Consider the following 22,737-nt stretch of genomic DNA (forward strand, 5'->3'; position numbering starts at 1 on the left):
CGCAGTCAGTCCACACTTAGCGCTGGTCTACACTAGGGGCAGGGATCGACTTAAGATATGCAACTTCAGCTACGAGAATAGCGTAGCTGAAGTCAACGTGTTTAGGTTGACTTACTGCAGCATCTTCATGGCGCTGAGTCAACTGCTGCCATTCCCCCGTCAACTCCGCTTGCACCTCTCGCCACGGTGGAGTACCGGAGTCGACAGACGAGCGCTCAGGGATCGATTTATCGCATCTAGACTAGACGCGATAAATCGACCCCTGATAGATCGTTACCTGCTGATCTGGTGGGTAGTGTAGACCTGCCCATACATGAGTTCATATAACTGTGTCTCACTCATAAATCAGAGCCTAGAAATACCATCCTATTAGACCAGTGGTTCTTAACCTGGGGTGCGAGATGCCCTTTCTGGGGGGGGTGAGACATGCCAGTTTTTTTTAGAAGGTAAATCATTGAAAACACAAATTAAGCACAGGCGCGTAAGTACAACTACTTTGTTTCATCAAACCTATGTATTTATTAACATTATACATTTTTTTAATGATTACTGTAATATACAAACAAAAAATATATCTAGGTTTAAAGAACTGACCTACTTCAACGATTTTTGATAAGGGGTGCGAGAACATATTTTGAGAACCAAAGGGGTGCAGGCTGCAGTAAAGGTTAAGAACCTATAAGAACTGTATTAGACCAACTTCCATATGATAATCGGCAAGCCATAGGACGTGATATAAAATGGTGGTCTGGACTGAAGATTTTTTTTTTTTTATTATTCTGAGCTTGATTTGCTTTCATAACTGAGATCTAGGGTCTGGCAGAGTTTGTGACCAAAATCTATGTAATATATGGAGATATGCCTGTCTCATAGAACTGGAAGGGACCCTGAAAGGTCATCGAGTCCAGCCCCCTGCCTTCACTAGCAGGGCCAAGTACTGATTTTTGCCCCAGATCCATAAGTGGCCGCTTCAAGGATTGAACTCACAACTGTGGGTTTAGCAGGCTAATGCTCAAACCACTGATCTATCCCCCTCCCCTCATCTGACTTTTCATTTTTTTTTTAAATTAATCTCTATTGCAATGTAAAAGACATAATCAAGGGAAATGACTATATGGAGGGAACAGTGAAACTTGCTATTGATAAATGTTGTCAAATGCATAAACAGAAAAATATTTTTTGTGATCATTTTTGGCTACCGTAATCTTGGGTTTTATGAAAATAACATGTATAAAATGTTCAGACTGATTTTTTTAGTTGACCCTGTAAGCAAAGACATGCAAGACTCTGTTCAAGGAAATTTTCCAAATGAACATCAACTTTGAGGTTTTTGAATAGTTTACCTCAGTGGTTCTCAGCCATGAGTACTCATACCCCTGGGGTACACACAGGTTTTCCAGGGGGTACATCAGCTCATCTAGATCAGTGGTTTTCAAACTTTTTTTCTGGCGACCAAATTGAAGAAAATTGTTGATGTCCACGACCAAATGGAGCTGGGGTGAGGGAGGGGCTCAGGGCTGAGGCAGAGGGTTGGGGTGCGGGGGTGAGGGTGAGGGCTGCAGGGTGGGGCTGGGAATGAGGGCTTCAGGGTGAGGGAGGAGGTCAGGGCTCTGGGGTGGGCTGGGATAAGGGGTTTGAGCTGCAGGAGGGGGCTCCAGGTTTGGGGGGGGCTCAGGGCTGTGGCAGGGGGTTGAGGTGTAGGAGGGGGTCAGGACTCTGGGCTGGGGGTGCAGGCTCTGGGGTGGGGTCGGGGATGAGGGGTTTGGGGTGCAGGAAGGGGCTCGGCTAGGACAGGGGATTGGAGCACGGGCTTACCTCTGGTGGCTCCTGGTCAGCGGCACAGCAGGGGTGCTAAGGCAGGCTTCCTGCCTGTCCTGGCACCGTGGACCGCACTGTGTTGGTTCTGGTTCCTGGCCAATGGGAGTGTGGAGCCAGTGCTCGGGCGGGGGTAGCATGCCTGGGAGCCGGACCTGCTGCTGGCCGTTTCCAGGGCACGGTGCGGTATTGGAACAGGTAGGGACTAGCCTGCCTTAGCCGGGCAGCACCACGACAGGACTTTTAATGGCCCGATTGGCAGTGCTGACCAAAGCCGCTGCGAACCAGTCCCTTCCATTCCGCGACCCAGTTCTGGGTCGTGACCCACGGTTTGAAAACCACCGATCTAGATATTTGTCTAGTTTTACAACAGGCTATGTAAAAAGCACTAGCGAAGTCAGTACAAACTAAAATTTCATGCAGATAATGACTTGTTTATACTGCTCTGTATACTATACATTGAAATGTAAGTACACCGCTACCTCGGTATAACGCGACCCGATATAACACAAATTCGGATATAACGCGGTAAAGCAGTGCTCTGGGGGGGCGGGGCTGTGCACTCTGGTGGATCAAAGCAAGTTCAATATAACGCAGTTTCACCTATAATGCAGTAAGATTTTTTGGCTCCGGAGGACAGCGTTATATTGAGGTAGAGGTGTACAATATTTATATTCCAATTTTTATTTTACAATTATATGGTAAAAATGAGAAAGAAAGCAGTTTTTCAGTAATAGCATGCTGTGACACTTTTGTATTTTTATGTGTGATTTTGTAAACAAGTAGATTTTAAGTGAGGTGGAACTTGGGAATACGCAAGACAAGTCAGACTCCTGGAAGGGATACAGTAGTCTGGAAAGGTTGAGAGCCACTGGTTTACCTTATTGGTCTGAGTAGTGCTCAAATTGCTTTTTTGTTTTTTTCAGTTTTAAACATTGTTTTTAGCTATTCCAATTGTATTTTATCCTTCATGTTTTCTATGATTATGGTTGAGAGATTACAACTATTTTTAAAAATTAATAAACTTGTGCTACTAACACCTTAAATTAATAACTAGGAGTAATTTTTGAAACTTTTAACTCTTCTTCTATCTTGTTTACCTTTTGCATTTCATTCATCTTGTTCAGCCAAAATAGACTGTTTCTGGTTTTCAGAATGCCACTGTTGAGTTGGAGACAGTGCAAGGGAATGGTTAAAATGAAACAAACCATTCATTCTAATTTTTTCAAGTTATGAAACATTTCTATTAATATTGGATTTTGTAATAACTTTAATAAAGCTAAATTTTCAGCCTGAACTACCTGACTCTTTAGTATCAGCACCAGAGGACCTGTCCCTGATTCAAGATCTTATAGTTTGCTTTATAGAGATAAGGTGCTATGTTAAGAAGGTAATTTAAAACCAAAAAAAGTTTTGGCCATAATCATTAAGCAGCCATATTTGAGCTGCAACTTTGACACTTCTAGCTCCTGCTAGCCAAGGCATTTTAATATTTTCACCAGAATCACCAATATGATAGTCTAACATTTATTACTTGTCATCCACCAGGTTAAGCCCAGTAGATCCAGATCTTGAGCTTTTTAAATAAATCACAGGTTTTTTTCCAGCATAGAGAAAATTCTGCTGGTTTGATGGTCTAGTTGTAGCTCAGAATGGTATGCAGAGTGCTTAACCGTGGGACTCCAGTTCGGTCACTCATTCCTGGGCAAAGAAGGTCTGAAAACACAAAGGCCTGGTCTACACTACGGGTTTAGGTCGACTTTAGCAGCGTTAAACCGAATTAAGCCTGGACACGTCCACACAACGAAGCCCTTTCTTTCGACTTAAAGGGTCCTTTAAACCGGTTTCTTTACACCACCTCTGACGAGGGGATTAGCGATAAAACCGGTCTTTGCGGGTCGGAATTGGGGTAGTGTGGACGGAATTCGACGTTATTGGCCTCCAGGAGCTATCCCACAGTGCTTCATTGTGACCGCTCTGGACAGCACTCTCAACTCAGATGCACTGACCAGGTAGACAGGAAAAGACTCGCGAAGGTTTGAATTTCATTTCCTGTTTGCCCAGCGTGGAGAGCACAGGTGACCCCCGCAGAGCTCATCAGCACAGGTAACCGTGATGGAGTCCTCCCAGGATCGCAAAAGAGCTCCAGCATGGACCGAACGGGAGGTACGAGATCTGCTCGCCATATGGGGAGATGAAGCAGTGATAGCTGAACTCCGTAGCAGTAAAAGAAATGGAAAAGTATTAGAAAAGATCTCCAAGGCCATGAAGGACCGAGGCCATAACAGGGACACACAGCAGTGCCGCGTGAAAATTAAGGAGCTATGGCAAGCTTACCACAAAGCCAGAGAAGCAAACGGAAGGTCCGGGGCAGAGCCGCAAACTTGCCGCTACTACGCGGAGCTGCATGCGATCCTAGGGGGTGCAGCCACCACTACCCCAACCGTGTGCTATGACTCTCTCACTGGAGAAACACACAGGGAAGACGGTTCGGGGAACGAGGAAGATGACGATGGAGGTACTGTAGGTAGCTCACAGCAGCAAGGAAGCGGAGAAACCGGTTTCCCCAACAGCCAGGATATGTTTGTGACCCTGGACCTGGAACCAGTAACCCCCGAACTCACCCAAGACCCTCAGGGCACACAGGAGACCTCTGGTGAGTGTAACTTTGTAACTATTTGTAAACATTACAAAAAAAAAGCAAGCGTGTTTAATGATTACTTTGCCCTGGCAATCGCGGCCAGTACATCTACTGGAAAAGTCTGTTAACGTGTATGGGGATGGAGCGGAAATCCTCCAGGGACATCTCCAGAAAGCTCTCCTGGTTGAAATGGGGTGATTTTATTAAGGGGACATTCAGAGGCGCCCGTTCCTGCTCTTCTGACCAGAAATGTTCCCCGCTGTTAACCACGCGGTGGGGGGAGGGGTGAAGTGATCATCCCAGAGAATCGTGTGTGTGTGTGGGGGGGGGGTGGTTTACTTGTGTTTGTGCCGCATGTTAACCGGGAAACCGCAGCCCCCTCCTTTTACATTGAAACCCCATTTTAAATGGACAACCCAATTCATCCTTGATATGGGAAATGCGCTGCTGTTTGCAACCTTTCCCGCATGTTAAGAAGGTTAAAAAAGCCAAAACACTGTGGCCTACGATGGCTGCCTGCAAGCCGAAATATGCGACCTTGTAATGAAAGAGTGTACCCATTGTTCTCTAAAATGTGTCTTTTTTAACCACCTCTCCCTTCTCCTCCGCCAGCTGCAAATGTTTCTCCTTCGCAGAGGCTCGTGAACATTAGAAAGAGAAAACGTAGGACAAGGGACGAGATGTTCACGGAGCTGCAGATGTCCGCCCAGGCTGATAGAGCACAGCAGAATGCGTGGAGGCAGTCAATGTCGGAGATGAGAAAAGCCCAATATGAACGAGAGGAGAGGTGGCGGGCTGAATCGCGGGAAGAACAGAGCAAGTGGCGGGCTGAAGACGATAGGTGGCGTCAGCTTGCAGGCAGACGGCAAGAGGCAATGCTCCGTCTGCTGGAGCATCAAACTGATATGCTCGAGCGTATGGTTGAGTTGCAGGAAAGGCAGCAGGAGCAGAGACCGCCGCTACAGCCCCTGTGTAACCAACAGCCCTCCTCCCCAAGTTCCATAGCCTCCTCACCAAGACGCCCAAGAACACGGTGGGGGGGCCTCCGTCCACCCAGTCACTCCACCCCAGATGATCGCCCAAGCATCAGAAGGCTGGCCTTCAATAAGACTTAAAGTTTTAAAATGCAGTGTGTCCTTTTCCATCCCTCCTCCCCCACCCATCCCAGGCTACCTTGGCAATTATCCCCCTACCTCTGTAAGGAACTAATAAAGAATGCATGAATGTTAAAAAAAATGACTTTATTGCCTCTGCAAGCCGGAGGGGAGGGTGGGGTGGGGTGGTTGGTTTACAGGGAAGTAGAGTGAACCGGGTCGGGGGGGGGGGGTTTGGAGGGTTCATCAAGGAGAAACAAACAGAAGTTTCACACAGTAGCCTGGCCAGTCACAAAACTCGTTTTCAAAGCTTCTCTGATGCGCACCGCGCCCTGCTGTGCTCCTCTAACCGCCCTGGTGTCTGGCTGCGCGTAATCAGCGGCCAGGCGAGTTGCCTCAACCTCCCACCCCGCCATAAAGGTCTCCCCCTTACTCTCACAGATATTGTGGAGCGCACAGCAAGTAGCAATAACAATGGGGATATTCTTTTCGCTGAGGTCTGAGCGAGTCAGTAAGCTGCGCCAGTGCGCTTTTAAACGTCCAAATGCACATTCCACCACCATTCGGCACTTGCTCAGCCTGTAGTTGAACAGGTCCTGACTCCTGTCCAGGCTGCCTGTGTATGGCTTCATGAGCCATGGCATTAAGGGGTAGGCTGGGTCCCCAAGGATCACGATAGGCATTTCAACATCCCCAATGGTCACTTTCTGGTCCGGGAAGAAAGTCCCTTCCTCCAGCTTTCGAAACAGAGCAGAGTTCCTGAAGACGCGAGCATCATGTACCTTTCCCGGCCATCCCACGTTGATGTTGGTGAAACGTCCCTTGTGATCCACCAGGGCTTGCAGCAGCATTGAAAAGTACCCCTTGCGGTTTACGTAGTCGGTGGCTTGGTGCTCCGGTGACAAGATAGGGATATGGGTTCCGTCTATGGCCCCGCCACAGTTTGGGAATCCCATTTCAGCAAAACCATCCACTATTGACTGCACGTTGCCCAGAGTCACTACCCTTGCTATCACCAGGTCTTTCATTGCCCTGGCAAATTGGATCACAGCAGCCCCCACCGTAGATTTGCCCACTCCAAACTGATTCCCGACTGACCGGTAGCTGTCTGGCGTTGCAAGCTTCCACAGGGCTATCGCCACTCGCTTCTCAACTGTGAGGGCTGCTCTCATCTTGGTATCCTGGCGTTTCAGGGCAGGGGAAAGCAAGTCACAAAGTTCCATGAAAGTGCCCTTACGCATGCGAAAGTTTCGCAGCCACTGGGAATCGTCCCATACCTGCAGCACGATGCGGTCCCACCAGTCTCTGCTTGTTTCCCGGGCCCAGAATCGGCGTTCCACGGCATCAACCTGCCCCAGTGACACCATTATTTCCACATTGCTGGGGCCTGTGCCTTGTGAGAGGTCTATGTCCATGTCAATTTCCTCATCACTCTCGTCGCCGCGCTGCAATCGCCTCCTCGCCTGGTCCGGGTTTTGCCTTGGCATGTCCTGGCTCTGCATATACTCCAGGACAATGCGCGTGGTGTTCATAGTGCTCATAATTGCCACGGTGATCTGAGCGGGCTCCATGATCCCAGTGCTAGCTATGGCGCCTGGTCAGAAAAAAGGCGCGAAAGTAGTATCTGATGGACCAGGAGAAGGAGGGAGGGCCGAGTGACGACATGGCGTACAGGTACAGGAACAGGGAGAAACACAAACAACTGTCATACAGAATGGTCCCCCCAAAGATTAAACTGAAAACCCTGGGCTTAGCAGGCCATTGATTTCACGGAGGAAGGGGAAGCAAATGAATACAGAACAAATCTATTTTTTACATCTTAAACTGGCAGCTGACGGTGCAGCATGAGTGATAGCCTCTCCAGTATGACGATGACGGTTACCAATCATAAAATACCATCATCTGCCAAAAGGCAAGGGGCTGCTGCTGTGTAGCAATGCAGCCCCACGTCCGCCAGCACCCAGCATCGCCCTCGGCCTCTTCTGGGTGCTTAGCAGACAATACTGGGCAATTGGCAGAAAATAGTATATTACGACTGGTAGCCATCATCATCGAAACAGTAGCATGTCTGCCCAGGTGGCCATGATTGACAGCCACACCAATATGATGATGACGGGTACCAGTCATAATATACCATCGCCTGGCAAGGGGCTGGTGCAATGCAGCCCTACAGCTGCCAGCCCCATGGCTATCACTCATGCTACACCGTCTACCGCCAAAAGGCAGTTAGCAGCTGCTGCTGTGTAGCAATGCAGTCCCACGTCTGCCAGCACCCAGAGGACATATGGTGACGGTGAGCTCAGCTGAGCTGAGCGGGCTCCATGCTTGCCGTGGTATGTTGTCTGCACAGGTAACCCAGGTAAAAAGGCGCGAATCTATTGTCTGCGTTGCTGTGACGAGGGGGGAGGGGTCTGACGACATGTACCCAGAACCGCCCGCGACACTGTTTTGCATCATCCGGGCATTGGGATCTCAACCCAGAATTCAAAGAAAAGGCGCGAACCACTTCTCGGCTCTCTGAGCTGTGGCGCAAACGTAGTATCTGACGGACTAGGGGAAGGAGGGAGGGCGGGCCGAGTGACGACATGGCGTACAGGCACAGGGAATTAAAATCAAGAACGGTGGCTGTGCATCAGGGAGAAACACAAACAACTGTCACACAGAATGTTCCCCCCAAAGATTAAACTGAAAACCCTGGGCTTAGCAGGCCGTTGATTTGACGGAGGGAGGGGGAAGCAAATGAATACAGAGCAAATCTATTTTTTACATCTTAAGACGACGGTGCAGCGTGACTGATAGCCCTCGGCATCTTTCTGGGTGCTTGGCAGCAAATACGGGGCGGCGTATGATGATGGTCTTCAGGCCTATTGCACAATCGGCTGCTCGGGGAAGACTCTGCTAACGTGCGATGACCCGACTTGTAATAGGACGGCTAATAGTCGTAATACACCATTTACTGCCAAAAGGCAAGCCCCACGGCTGCCAGCACCCAGATCGCCGATGAAGGCTACCAGTCTACTGCACCGTCTACCGCCAAAAGGCAGTTAGCAGCTGCTGCTGTGTAGCAATGCAGTCCCACGTCTGCCGGCACCCAGAGGACATATGGTGACGGTGAGCTCAGCTGAGCGGGCTCCATGTTGTCTGCACAGGTAACCCAGGTAACCCAGGTAAAGAGGCGCGAATCTATTGTCTGCCGTTGCTGTGACGGGGGAGGGAGGGGTCTGACGACATGTACCCAGAACCGCCCGCGACACTGTTTTGCATCATCCGGGCATTGGGATCTCAACCCAGAATTCAAAGGGGCGGCGGAGACTGCGGGAACTGTGGGATAGCTGTGGGATAGCTACCCATAGTGCAATGCTCCAGAAGTCGACGCTAGCCTTGTACTGTGGACGCGGTCCGCCGACTAGAGCACCTAGAGCATTTTATTGTGTGGACACACACAATCGGCTGTATACAACCGATTTCAATAAAACCGGCTTCTATAAATTCGAACTAATTTCGTAGTGTAGACGTACCCTTAGTCCTTGAGCAGCTCCTCTGCTTTGTTCTGGAACACAATGAGCCAATTTCAGAGGGAGCCACATGCAGTTTGCCTGTGGCTGGTAGGGGTTGGTTGGCTGTGGGCAAAATTCAGGGAGGATGAGGTAAAAATTAGCATCCTCTGAGCATGGAAGAGCCTCGGAGGAGGATGGTGGGGAAGAGAATATTTTCTAACAATAAAGCTCATTAGTGGTATGAATAATTTTTTCAGTACTTTAAGGCACACAATGTACAGTTGAGGAAAGGCGCTTCCAACGCCCAGAGGATGAGCCTCGAAAACGTAGCTTGTATTTTGTGAGAAAGCAAAGCCAGTGTGGTACATTTCAGCAATATTTAGCCATGGAGCTGCTATCAGTTGCTACCCTGAGAGATAATCAGTTTTTACAGTTTGAGAAGCACACTGTTCCAGAATAGCTTGACCTGCTCTTTTCTAAAGGCTGTTTTTCCATTCCTTTGACAAACTTTCTGATAACTGTGTGAAACTTGATTGGTGTAGCTGCTGCTTACTTGATAAAAAGTAGAATGTTCATGCGTATCTTGTCGGTTATTCCAGGAAACTGATGTTGGAGTAGCTCACAGTTTAGAGTAATCATTGTGTGGATGGTTCTGGAACAGCTTTGTGCTTCAGACCAACTGTTCATTTTTTAAATAGAGCTAAACTTATAAACCTGTTCTGGTTACTCATTTCACAATGCTTACAAACCGAGTTTGAAGAAAATACTTTTTGGAAAGAACTAGTGATTCATAACATGAGAAATACTGTAAATAATTTGAGCAGTTTTTGGTAGCTGCATCTTCAAGATCAAATAGAAATGACATTTAGAAAGCTTCTTTGACTGGGAAAGACTCATTTTAAAAATATTACTATATACCCTTGTACAAGTTCACACACACATGGTGTTGAGAGGGATTGCTTGTAATGCTACTTATTCACCAGAAAGCAGTGTATTTTGCTGCATTATAATACAGTGCTCAAAAATGCTTCTCTAACACTTAATTTCTTTATAAGCCTTTCTAATATGATAGATCATTCTGCATTTGGCCCTGCTATATGTAAACCATTTTTTGCCAAGAGGTCCTCTTGTACAAAACTCTTAAACAAAATTTCTATTTTGTACATTCATTATTTTTTAAAATCATTTGTAGAAATTGAATGATAAATTTTCAAATGTAAATGTACTGTTGGTGAAATGTGTTATCAGCTTTAGGAATGAAATCATCCACAGAGCAAGAATATAACCAGTAGTAGCAGTGCAAGGTTCTCTAAACTGCTCACCAGTGTGCATCAACCTTGTTCTGGAAGGATCTCTTCTAAGAATGAGAGGATAGTTCAGTCTTTGTCCTTTCAGTCTTAGGTCTAACATCTGAAACTGTTAACAAAAAGCTCAGTCTTGATGATGTGTAAATACATCTCTACCCCGATATAACGCGACCTGATATAATGGGTTAACATATAGCGCGGTAACCCCGGGGCTCCAGCAGCGGGGCTTGGGTGGCGATTTAAAGGGCCCGGGGCTCTTTAAATCACCACTGGAGCCCTGCCGCTGCTACCCCGATATAATGGGGTTTCACCTATAACGCAGTACGGATTTTTGGCTCCCTTCAACCACGTTATATCGGGATAGAGGTGTATCTTCCAATAAGAGCTGGACTGAAGGTGCCAACATTTCCCATAGACCTCTGAAGAATTGTTATATGGCAGTATTTTCACCCACTACAAACATGGGTTGGATTTGAACCAAAAACCCAGATGTGGAAAACTTCATATCCCAATTCAGATCCCCTGAACTGTTTAGTTCCCCGGACATTTTATTTTGTACCCAATAGGAAAGTTGAACTAACAACAAAACTGCTATTGGTGCCTTTCGAATGAAGGGCCTGACTCTGGAAATCTTTACTGTCTCTAGTTGTTATTACTAAGATGATTAGTCCCACTGATTTCAATTGCAAGTGCAAAGGATTGTTGTTTGTGTGAGTTAAGAACTACTCAAAGGAGTAAGGGGTTTGCAAGAAGTCCTCAGATTGTGAAGATACATTTTGTCAGTAGATACATTCAGGTTGTAGAAAGCTCGTAAACTTGATGCTGAATGTCAAGTTTTGCTACTGAAATGAGATTGTGGTTTTTTTAGTTTTGCTTTAGCAATTTTAGGAATTACTAAAAGGCAACTTTTAAACAGCTGCGACAGGAGCCTTGCAGCTGGTGTTCTATGAACCAGTTTTGGCTTAGCGCACTGGTTCTTAGAAATAATCTTCTGAACCTTGAATCTTAGTAAACATATTTGTTTTAACACACGCTCATATTTTTATATAAAACACTCAAAGCATTTGTGTTGGTATGTTGTAGTCTTCATCAGAAATTAGAGATAAAAAACTCCACCTGGACATGTATTTAAACTGGTTAGCAGTGTAATTTTACACATACTTTTCTTCCTCCTAGATATTTGGGTTCTTTGGGTTCTCCCGGCTGCTTTTGGATTTAACTAATTTCCCCTATTTCAGTTATCTTATCCATTGTCACCTTTGTTTCCTTCTCTAACCCTTTTTAGTTTGAAATGTGTCTTTTATATAAGGGAAGAAGTTCCAGTAATCCCCTAGTCTCTCCTTTTTACCTCTTCTACGCCTTGGAAGTTCTGTGTGATACTAACCACATAAGCCTTGAACTGAAATAACATCAGTTTCACACCTTTAATTATGTCAGAGCAAATCTTTGTGTGGACACACATTTTGGATTAAGAGTATCCTATTTAGATGTAATGTAAATTGATTTTTTTACCAAATGAAATTACATCCAAAGAAATTACTCTTAATCTGACATTATGGTCCACACACAGACTTGCATCAAAAATAACTAATAGTATAAAATAGAGCCAACGTAGTTATATTGATTCCAGTTTGTATGCAGGCAGACAAGGAAGGCCAGATGAAGCCTGTAAACTCTTTCGATCTGGAAAGGGGGAGTCATCCAAGAGTGAGGTGTATTACCTCACTCTCCAGACAAAGGCTCATGTGTTGTGTGTGGTACTCCTTTCCCCTACTGGGCCGGAGAGTGTAGAGCTGCATCTGGGTCCATTCTAATGGCTGTTTCTACTAGACCACTGGTGTAGATATTGCACATGTTGTCAATCTCCCCTCCTTTTCTCCCTTTTTTTTCCTCTTCATCCCTTCTGATTTTCTTCTGTCCTCTCTTTTGATCCATTTCCTCCTTTCTGGTTCCTTGTCCATTTTATGCCCAGAATGGTTCCTTTGCCGTGGCCTTTGTACATAGGGCCTGTTCCTGTGCAATGCTGGGCCGCCTCATTTCTTGTTGAACTCTGTTGCTTAATGAATATTGCCTTTCATTGTTAACATATTTAAAGCCAGATAAATCCCTATTACTAAGGCTTTGTCTACACTAGCACTTTTGTCAGCAAAACTTTTGTCGGTCAGGGGTCTGAAAAAACACACCCGTGACTGACGTACATTTCACCGACAAAAGCACCAGCGTGACCAGCGCGATGTTGGCAGGCGAGCGACTCCTGCCGACATAGCTACCGTTGTTCATTTAGGGTGGTTTAATTATGCCAGCAGAAGAGAGGCCGCATAAGAGACTTTACAGCGGCGCAGGTGCAGTGGTACAGCTGTCCGTAGTGTAGGCAGCCTAAACTTCTCATTGGGAAAATCACAATCATTTAGTAAAAACAGCTATATATATTAAAACCTTTGTTTTCTTCTGATCGATTTGCTTTCTCTTTGCAGAAAAGATACAGTTTGGCAGTAGGCCCTCCCAAAAAAGATCCAAAAGTCAAGGGTGTCCATTCTGCAGCAGTGCAAGCTTTTCTGAGACGGAAAGAAGAAGAAAGTAGGGGAAAAGGTACCTGTTAAAGTTATTCTGAGTATTCCCTACTGGAGAAGAACTTCTTCAGTGACTCTCTTTGGGACATTTTTACCCTACTCCTTACTTGCCTTTGAATATAATTGTTATAGATCCCCACTCTTTGGAATGTCCTTACATAATTGCTGCGGAGTCAGAACCCACTGTAGAGCAATGATCCTCAGAGCTGCGCGCATTCTCCTTTGTGAATCCAAATATTTGCTCAGCAGCACTTCTGCACTCGCTATCAAAGCAGCCAGGAAGGACTAATAGCATGAACCAGGAGCGGGCACAAGGAATTGTTCTGAACTTTTGTACAGCTTTTAATATTGAAAAAAATGTATTTAACAGTGTCTGAAAGTGACAAAAAGCCAGGATTCCTGTCTTTATATCACAACATTGTGCCTTTAAAAATTAGATATGCTAACCTCATCTGGATTAATTTTAAATCTTTTGGCTATAGACTTTATTCACACCATTGGTGTTTTAAAGTTGTGTGTATGTTCCCTATAGTTGTTGTTGTTGTTCAGACTGAACTGTAGCCATGTTCTTCATAATATTTACTTAATCCCTCTGGAATTGTTCATCTCCAGAAATTTAGATTAGACGTGACTGAAAAATCTTTTCCTGATATTGTTTTACAGAACTAGAGGCAAAAAGGAAGAAGGAGGAACTTCTAGCTAAGCGTATTGAACTGAAACATGACCGAAAAGCAAGAGCTATGGCTTCACGGACAAAGGACAACTTTTATGGCTATAATGGCATTCCTATTGAAGAGAAGCCTAAAAAGAGGCAGACTTGTGAAAATGTCGATCGATGCACAGATGCAGAATATATGACAGAAGATGAGGCAGAGCAATTTGAATACAGTCAGACTGAATCTGAGCATGAACCGGAGGAATATGAAGAGAAACCATCCAAAGCTGCAGTGAAACCAAAGGCACCTCCCAAAAGTGCCCCTACCCCTATGAACTTTGTAGATCTTCTGAGGCTGGCTGAAAAAAAACAGTATGAACCAGTAGAAATAAAAGTAGTGAAAAAGACAGAAGAAAGGCCAAGAACAGCAGAAGAATTGAGAGAGAGAGAATTTTTGGACCGGAAAAACAAAAAAGGGGAAATCCAGAAAGAGAAGAAAAAACCTGAAAAAGAGATTAAGAATGTAACTGCATCAAATTCTTCAAATAAAGTGTTTTCTCATAAAGACTTTATAAATGCAAAACTTAGCAAAAACTCAGTGAATAAACATTCCTCTTCAAAAGGTAGTTTCCCCTCTCAGTGTGGTGCTGATAAGAAATCCAGTGGGCCTGTGTTTAGCGACAAACATGCAAGGTCATCATCTTCCTCCAAATCCACTCAAGTGGAAAAAGCAAAAGTCACACAAAATGGATCTTTAAAAAGCTCATCGAGTGGCATCCATAGTAAATCTTCAGTCAATGGAGTAGGAAAATTTGGGTCAAGCACTCATACACCAAACTCAAAAGCACCTGCTAATGGGGCTCAGAAACTACAATCTGTTAAAGAACTTAGTCTGAAAAAATCTACTTCTGTCCATACAAAACTGGGTAGTGCAACATCCCCTCAGCATGAAATAGTTAAAAATTCCAGCTCTGGGCGGCCGGGGAGCAGTGCGGGGATGGGCGGGCCTGGGCGGCCGGGGAGCAGTGCGGGGTCGGGTGGGCCCGGGCGGCCGGGGAGCAGTGCGGGGTCGGGCGGGCCCGGGCGGCCGGGGAGCAGTGCGGGGTCGGGCGGGCCCGGGCGGCCGGGGAGCAGTGCGGGGTCGGGCGGGCCCGGGCGGCCGGGGAGCAATGCGGGGTCGGGTAGGCCAGGGAGCAGTGCGGGAATGGGCGGGCCCGGACGGCTACCCAGCAGTGCAGGAACGGGCAGGCCTGGTAGGCCGGAGAGCAGTGCGGGAATGGGCGGGCCCGGGCGGCTGCCCAGCTGTTCGGGGACGGGCGGGCCCGGGAGGCTGCCCAGCAGTGCAGGAACGGGTGGGCCGGGGCGGCCAGGGAGCAGTGCGGGGATGGGCAGGCCGGGGAGCAGTGCGGGGACGGGCGGGCCCGGGCGGCTGTCCAGCAGTGCGGGGACGGGCGGGCCCGGGCGGCCGGGGAGCAGTGTGGGGATGTGCGGGCCCGGGCGGCTGTCCAGCAGTGCGGGGACGGGCGGGCCCGGGCGGCCGGGGAGCAGTGCGGGAATGGGCAGGCCGGGGAGCAGTGTCGGGATGGGTGGGCCCGGGCGGCCAGGGAGCAGTGCGAGGATAGGACCTGGAAAGTCAGTCAATTCAAGCGTGGAACCTGGGCGACCAGGCAGCGGCTCAGCTGCACCTCCAAAACCTAAGTGCACTGTTGTATCAGAAACAATCTCATCTAAAAATTTAGTCTCCAGACCAAGTAATGTACCAATGAATGGAACGAGACCTCCTCCAGGGCATAGACCAGTGTTTCATCCACAAGGTATGCTGTTTTCAGCAAATAATGTTTTGTGTTACAAATATGTTTCATGCATTACTTGTTCCACATTTCTGAGGTTGAAGTTGATCAGAATTGCCAGCGAATTGTAGATAGATTTTTCTAAGTGTATCTGATAGCCAGAGTTGCATTCTGAAGAATGCCACTAAATAGCAGTATGACTTTTTCTCTCCCTTTGCCACTCATTGCAATATTTCTTTCCTTTTCACTGAACACTTACACCCAAGAAAATAAGATCCTTGGGTGGGTGAGATCTTTTCCAGGGAAAGAGAGAGAACAAATTTAATAAATAGAAAGGAAGGAGGGAGGAGTCCAACTAACCAAAAAAAATGTAATTAGGTCTTTTCAGGTAACTTTTATAAACACGAGCTGCTTTTTAAGGGTAGGTGGGTGAGTAGCCAAAGGGGAGAGAAATGAAGGATTCCTGAGGCCAGGTGTCATTTAAAATTGTGATTAATTAAATTTTAATAGTGCCTTCTGTTCAAGGATCTCAAAGCACTTCATAAACGTTAGGCCCCACAACAAATCTGTGAAGTATGCTTAGTAAGTGTTGTCTGGATTTACTCTACCTTGTTGGCATGGGGAAGTGAAGTTTAAGAAAAAAATCTTCGTAGTTGTAAATAGGATAGCACTTTTACAAATGAGTGTATTTGAAATTCCATGGTTGAGCAAGTATGCAGGCATATATTTACCTTTCATTCTGGCAGTTCCTCTGGGAGGCAGTTGACTGTAATGATGGGAAACTTGGCTTGTATGTGTAGCTTAGAGGAAATATTTCCTCTTGCTGAGACTCTTGGAATGTCCAAACCAGTTTTTTTTTTTTTTTAAACTCAGTCTTGTGGCCCAGAGCTGCAAATTGTACTCCAAATCATAGATATACCTGCACAGAGTCCAGTGAAATCATGTGTTTATCAAGGAGAAAAAAGGGGGAGAGAAGTAATGGGGAGAAGCATAAATAGAAAAATAATAAAAATAATAATTTCAGTAGTGAAGATTATTTTGTGACAGATGCATTACAGAAGTTGTAAATATTTTTACTCTTTCTCTTTAGGTCTTCCAAGGCCTTCTCTTCCACCTATAAGTTATAAAAGGCAAATAGAAGATGATGAGGAATATGACTCTGAAATGGACGATTTCATTGATGATGAAGGGCAACCCCAGGAAGAAATATCAAAACATATTCGAGAAATATTTGGCTATGATCGGAATAAGTAAGAGAAATTAAGATGTAAAAATATTTTCATGTCCTACATTAGTTTTGTTTGACCAGCTCTTTTCTTCTGAAACTGTAAATTGTTAAACACTTAGTGTTGCACCCAACATAGAAGAAGCTCTAATAAAGAATTCCCTAACAGGCTAGAACAGAACACAGAACTAAAAATTAATGGTAGCTTAGTTACAAGTGATCATGACTTGATCACATTTAAAATGTGCAAACAGAAGAAAGTCCAAACCAGTAGTATATATATACTTTATGCTTTAACAGAGCCAACTTTACAAAGCTGAAAACAATTATGAGCCAAATCAGCTGGAAGGAAGAATTTAATCAGAAAAAAATGTGAATGATAATTGAGGATCATTTAAAAACATCTTACTAAATGCTCCAAAAATCCACAATCCACCAACTGAGGTGGAAGGTCATGGTGGTTAAAAAAAACAATCTGATTTAGAGGGAAAGTGAAGGCAACTGTAAAAAATATATAAATAAATATATATATAAATAAATAAATATATATATATGTATATATATTTTATGTATATATATATAACAAATGGAAGAAAGGAGATGATGACAGTGATGAATATAAATTGAAAGTTAGGAATTGTAGAAAATTGATCATGAAAGCAAAGGGACACAAGGAAAAATCTATAGCCAGCAGAATTAAGGACAATAAGAAGGACTTTTTAAAATATGTTGGAAACAAAAAGAATCCTGACAATGTTATTGGTCTATTACTAGATGGAAATGGTAGAATTATCAATAATCAGAAAAGACAGAAGGGTTCAGTAAATATTCTTGTTCTGTATTTGGGGGGGGGAACAGATGATATAGTCTAATCACATGGTGATTACGCGCTTTCCATTCCACAAGTATTTCTGGAGGGTGTTAAGCTACTAAAGAAGCTACTAAAGTTGGACGTTTTTAAATCATCAGGTCCAGATAACTACCATCCAAGATTTTTAAAAAAGCTTGCTAAGGAGCTCACTGGACTGTTAATGTTGATTTTCAATAAGTCTTGGAGCACTGGGGAAGTTCCAGATGAGGAGAGAGCTGATAATGTGTCAAGTTTTAAAAAGGGTAAATGGGATGTCCTGGGTAATTATAGGCCTGGCAGCCTGATGTGAGTCCCAGGCAAGATAGTGGAGTGGGTGATATGGGTCTCGATTAACAAACACTTAAAGGAGGGTAATGTAATTAATGCAAATCAACATGGCTTTATGGAAGATAGATCCTATCAAACTGACTTGATATCTTTTTTTTTTCCTAGAGATTACAAGTTTGGTTGATAAAAGTAATAGTGTTGCATAATATATTTAGACTTCTGTAAGGTATTTGACTTGGTACTGCATGACATTTTGATTAAAAAACTAGAATGATTTAAAATTTGGTGGTAATGAAGCATAAATTACAAAATTATCAATTCTTTGAGTCGCCGTATGTGATAACTGACAATATGTATTTCCAGTCCTGTGGTATTTAATGCTTTATTATAGAATAGAATATCAGGGTTGGAAGGGACCTCAGGAGGTCATCTAGTCCAACCCCCTGCTCAAAGCAGGACCAATCCCCAGACAGTTTTTTACCGCAGTTCCCTAAATGTCCCCTTCAAGGACTGAATTCACAACCCTGGGTTTAGCAGGCCAATGCTCAAACCACTGAGCTATCCCTCCAGCCCTTTGGAATGCTTTCTATGGAAGCCTGTAATATTTCACAGTCTCTTCTAAATATTTATACTATATTCAACATTATAGTATCTTGTTGCCTAAGTGTAAAGCTGTGTAGCTAGCTCTTCAATTTGTGTTAACTGTTCTGTCAGAGGGTCAAACCTCTGATATATTTGTTACATAGAGCAATTAACATATGCACACATTGACCCAGAAATGAAACCTTTTATTTGCCTCATTTCATACTCTGCCTCCTTTCTTAAAGTATATTTTTAAACTTAATGATATTTCAAAAACCTCAGTTTTTCTTGATAAAACAGTATTTTCTTTAACAGTGTGGCACCCCTAATAGAGCTGCCATGTAAGCATAACCCACCACATGAATTAATTAGTGTGAATAGTGTCAAGTGAACATTTTTGACCTGAAGATTTGTGAAGCAGAAGTGTTACCCTCTTCTGCTTGCAATTGTTCTTTCACAGCTGTCTTGCCAATCAGTATAGCTGTCATTAAAATATCATGACAGTTCAACCACAAGTAGGCAACTGCTTCCTCCTTCACACAATTCAAACTTTGTTTCTACTTGACTTTCATTTGTCTTTTTTTTTTTTTTTTTGGGTGGATGGGAAGGAAGGTGGGTAACTAAACTGTCCAAAGTCCCAGGTGAGGAAAAGAGCAAAACTATTCAAATAAGAGATTAAAAAAACCTGGCATACTGTCAAGAGCTTTTCTTTTACAATGTTGGGCTAGTGGCTCAAAGACTAAATCATATGGATACATTTGTTATTTTCTAATGAAGAATACTAGGAAGGATTTCAGCCTTTTCCATATTTTGCTGTTATGGACACCTGGACCTTCAACAGCAGGTCTGATATAGTTAGCACTGCAACAGAAACGAAACAGAATGAGCCATATCAAGTGGCAGGTGTGCTGCATAGGACAGGACACGCTTTCTGTAATTCACTATTGAACGTAGGTTAACAAATACTCGGATAAGTAAGTTAAAGTATGCTTATTATTCAGCGGGTTAAAACTTGAGTTTAATTTTTTGGAGAAGTGTAATAAGGTATAAATCAGGATAATCTTTTATTTTAAAAAATCTTGCCTATTCTTAATTCAACCATATGTATTAGTGTTGATTAGCGCTAATTTTTGTTTTTCATTATATTGGATTAAATATAAGTATTTGCTTTCAGATATAAAGATGAAAGTGATTATGCCTTACGTTACATGGAGAGCAGCTGGAAAGAGCAACAAAAAGAGGAAGCCAGGAGGTATGAATTAGATTTAAGTTTTGTTAGTAAGAATTTTCTTCTGCTTACTACTAGAACCTTTGTCATGTAGCTGAGTTAAAATGGACATTTGTCAGGTGAAATTTGGTCCTAAATACAAGCTTTGTGAAAACGGGCTTACATAAAACTTAAGGCCAAATATCTTCCATAAGTGTCTTATAGTTCCAGTCAAAAAATGTTAACAAACCTTGCGGTTTATCACTTAAATATTGTAGAATTTTGCTAATTCTTGAGAGCTGGGGAAAGGAATTGACTAGTAAATGCATATATAAACATCGTCCAGACACAAAAATGCAAAATATAGTAGTAATAAAATAATGAAAAATAAAGCAGATTTTTGAATTTCAGTCATTCATCTCTGGGGCTGCTCTTTAGTGGCAATATATGACACAGGCCAACAGCCTGTAATAGATTTTTTTCATCTGCATGGTTTGAAGGTGAATGTGGTGGAGTTATAAAATCTACTCAGTGTTTTACCCCAGCTACTGAGTACTGGGACTCAAACATAGAGACAGAGTTGCGCAAGTTTCCTGTTTCCTTATTGGGCCTTTTCGTTGTCCTTTAAAAGATGTTAAGTATTGCATACTTGCAACTTCTCACCAAGGTTGGCCAGTAGGTCTTGATTGCTTCCCCAGGTACAGCTACTCTTCTCACAAAGTTAGTCAGCCTGCAATATGGAGTTATGGGGACCAACTGTCCAATCGATTACTTGAATGCTACACAGCAGCTGCTCTTCACCAGATTGTGTGATTGGGACCATGAAACAAGGGTTTTTCGGTGTTGATCACCTGGCTCCCTGTTCAACTGAAAAACCTGTTTCTGAAGGTTTAGATGCTCCCCTTAAAAGTCTAAGGAAAGAGTTGTATTAATTGTAAAGCACCTGTGCAAAATATCTTTTTCTCTCTACCCCAAAATGCTTTTAACCAAATATCCTAGACTTGTTGTGCATCCTTCAAGTGGAGAGAGATCTTTCTAACCCAACAAACCTAACATTCTGGGTACCATGCAGCTTTCATTTTAAAAGAAAAATATCTTATGCCAAACTTCAAATATTTGAATACTTGGTGTATTTATTACTTTAAGTTAAACTCTAAATTTGGGTTAGTTACTTTTTCTACATGAAAAGAAGAGCAGGAGTTGTACACATTAATGTCTCCTGGGTAGCAGTGTGTAAAGGATTTGATATCTTTTCTTATTTGGCAGTTTGAGACTTGGTGTCCAAGAGGACCTAGAAGAGCTGAGACGTGAAGAGGAGGAATTGAAACGTAAGAAGCAGGCAAAGAAGCTGAGGACACGTTAACTGATTTACAGTGGTTTCGTTCTGTTTTTCTACTGTCCTGGTCACCCCTTTGCCTCAATATTTCAGCTCCTCTTATAGTATAACTTTAGTTTTTATTTGCTTATTGGTGAGCAAGAAAATATGTAAAGGGAGGAGAGGGCATAGAAAAACATGGCTTTAGTTTGACCCTAAAATATTTATTTTTAATACTTGCCAGGGTTAATTTTTTACAAAAAGAAACTAATGCAGATTTTTGGAATAAAAGCTATTAATGAATGTTTCCATTGACTAAATTAGTTCAAAATGCCAGCAGAAATATTGACTAACTATGCACTGGCTTGCAAGATTTATGTGGGCCCATACACCAGTAAATCAGACTTGCATTCTACATTTGACATGTGGGGGAAAAAAAGATGAATGCCATTTATGTTCCTTAGTTATTTTTGAGAGATAAAAGTACTGCTTTATGTCTTAAATCTCCTGAATTAGGATCCCTCAAAATATTGAAATATCTTCTGTTCAAAACAGCTTGGTTGTAAATTTCAGCCATTGCCAGTAATGTTTAAAGCAATAAAATATGTTTTTCTGATTTGAGAACCTTGTGTCTTAACAAAAATAGTAATTAAACAAACAGAAGAACCTTTAATTTCTAAAAAATGCTTGTCATTCATTATACCTTGCATTTAGCAGTGTGACCAAGTTTACATTGGCATTTTTTATGTCTGGAATGTCAATGCCAACCGATTTCAGTAAAACACAAATAAACATTTTTCCTGGAAAATAGGAATTTGCAACGTTTGTATATAACTAGTGCTTTTTAGCTCAAGCAAATGCTTAGGAATTTTTTTTTGCCCTGTAAATCTTAAAATTGATCTTAGTTTCATCTGTTTTTACACATTGAGTGTACAGTACACTTTTTTGTTTTCTCTTGTATTAAAAATCAGGTTTTTTTTAAATATGAAGCAGTTATTTATGCAAGCAGTTCCAAAGTCTGGAAGAGTACATTAGAATGAAGTTGTGTGAAATACAGAATTTTCAGATATTTTTTTATGATCAAGCCAAGATGCATTTGCAATTCCTCTGTGATATCAAATAACTTTGCAGTTGTCATGCTGAATTTAACTAGTGAATACTTCTGATTTAATTTTAGCGAACCAAAAATTTAAATGTAATGTGTATCAAGAGAGTTCCGCCCTCTATTTTGATGCCCATACTGCACCTTTATTTCAAGCTATGCACTACAAAGATACGTTTCCTCTCAGTAAATAAGCGTGTAAACAGTAGGCACAGAGTTCATCTAAATCTGCAGAGATTGCACTCTGGGTTCACAGCCCTAATCTAATGATGCATTACTTTTTATCCCACAAGCTACCATAGTGTGTGGTCTAATCAAAGAACCAGTATCACTACTCTACTCTGCTTCAAGCATTAGCTCTCCATTAGTAGTACTTCTACCATTAGATACTTGAACTGTTGCTAACCTCTAATGCTAGAACCAGTTGGCAAAGTGTTACAAGGTTATTGGGGGTAAGTGGAAGAGACTGGCCAAGGAATAAGGAGGAGGTGGGGGAAGAGAAATTGCATGCAAAATGAGTAGATACACAAGGACGGAGGGAACTTAGCCTATCAGAGAGCATTTCTTGTCATTGCTGTCTCCAGAAACACCAATTCTAGCATCAAAGTGGAAGGGCCAATATTGGCAGCAGGTGACCTGACTCACTGTAAGGAAAAAAAGGGACATTGTCCCTATTATAAACTGTTTTGGGCAGTGGTGAATCAGTCCATCTTTTCAACACACTGCTAAAACGAATGAACCCTTTGGATAGTAATTGACAGAGATACCCAAATTAAGGTAATTACCAGTGCACCTATGT

The 22,737-nt window shown here is 43.3% G+C and overlaps 2 protein-coding genes across 2 annotated transcripts in view; both read left to right on the plus strand.

The window, feature by feature from the left end:
- The window catches only part of SPTY2D1 (SPT2 chromatin protein domain containing 1), a 28,408-nt gene extending 6,589 nt beyond the window's left edge, over positions 1-21,819 (plus strand). The window contains exons 2-6 of the mRNA XM_065592075.1: positions 12,829-12,943; positions 13,588-15,393; positions 16,460-16,619; positions 19,489-19,566; positions 20,788-21,819. Of these exons, the coding sequence (XP_065448147.1) occupies positions 12,829-12,943; positions 13,588-15,393; positions 16,460-16,619; positions 19,489-19,566; positions 20,788-20,884 (2,256 nt within the window). The 3' untranslated portion in view covers positions 20,885-21,819. The remainder of the gene's footprint in view (positions 1-12,828; positions 12,944-13,587; positions 15,394-16,459; positions 16,620-19,488; positions 19,567-20,787) is intronic.
- Positions 3,803-5,711, plus strand: LOC135982994 (uncharacterized). The gene is made up of 2 exons (XM_065592076.1): positions 3,803-4,471; positions 5,069-5,711. The coding sequence occupies exons 1-2, from the start codon at positions 3,931-3,933 to the stop codon at positions 5,569-5,571; spliced, it is 1,044 nt and encodes a 347-aa protein (XP_065448148.1). The 5' UTR covers positions 3,803-3,930; the 3' UTR covers positions 5,572-5,711.
- Positions 21,820-22,737: the final 918 nt, after the last annotated feature.

The sequence above is a fragment of the Chrysemys picta genome, chromosome 4 (genome assembly GCF_011386835.1).
Source record: "Chrysemys picta bellii isolate R12L10 chromosome 4, ASM1138683v2, whole genome shotgun sequence".
NCBI lineage: Eukaryota > Metazoa > Chordata > Testudines > Emydidae > Chrysemys > Chrysemys picta.

What these genes read in the sequence shown, in the direction of transcription:
- LOC135982994 (XM_065592076.1), top strand. Translation starts at nt 3,931, where the DNA reads ATGGAGTCCTCCCAGGATCGCAAAAGAGCTCCAGCATGGACCGAACGG. An exon ending in GGGCACACAGGAGACCTCTG is followed by an intron (nt 4,472 to 5,068) that starts GTGAGTGTAACT and finishes CTCCTCCGCCAG; the next exon opens with CTGCAAATGTTTCTCCTTCG.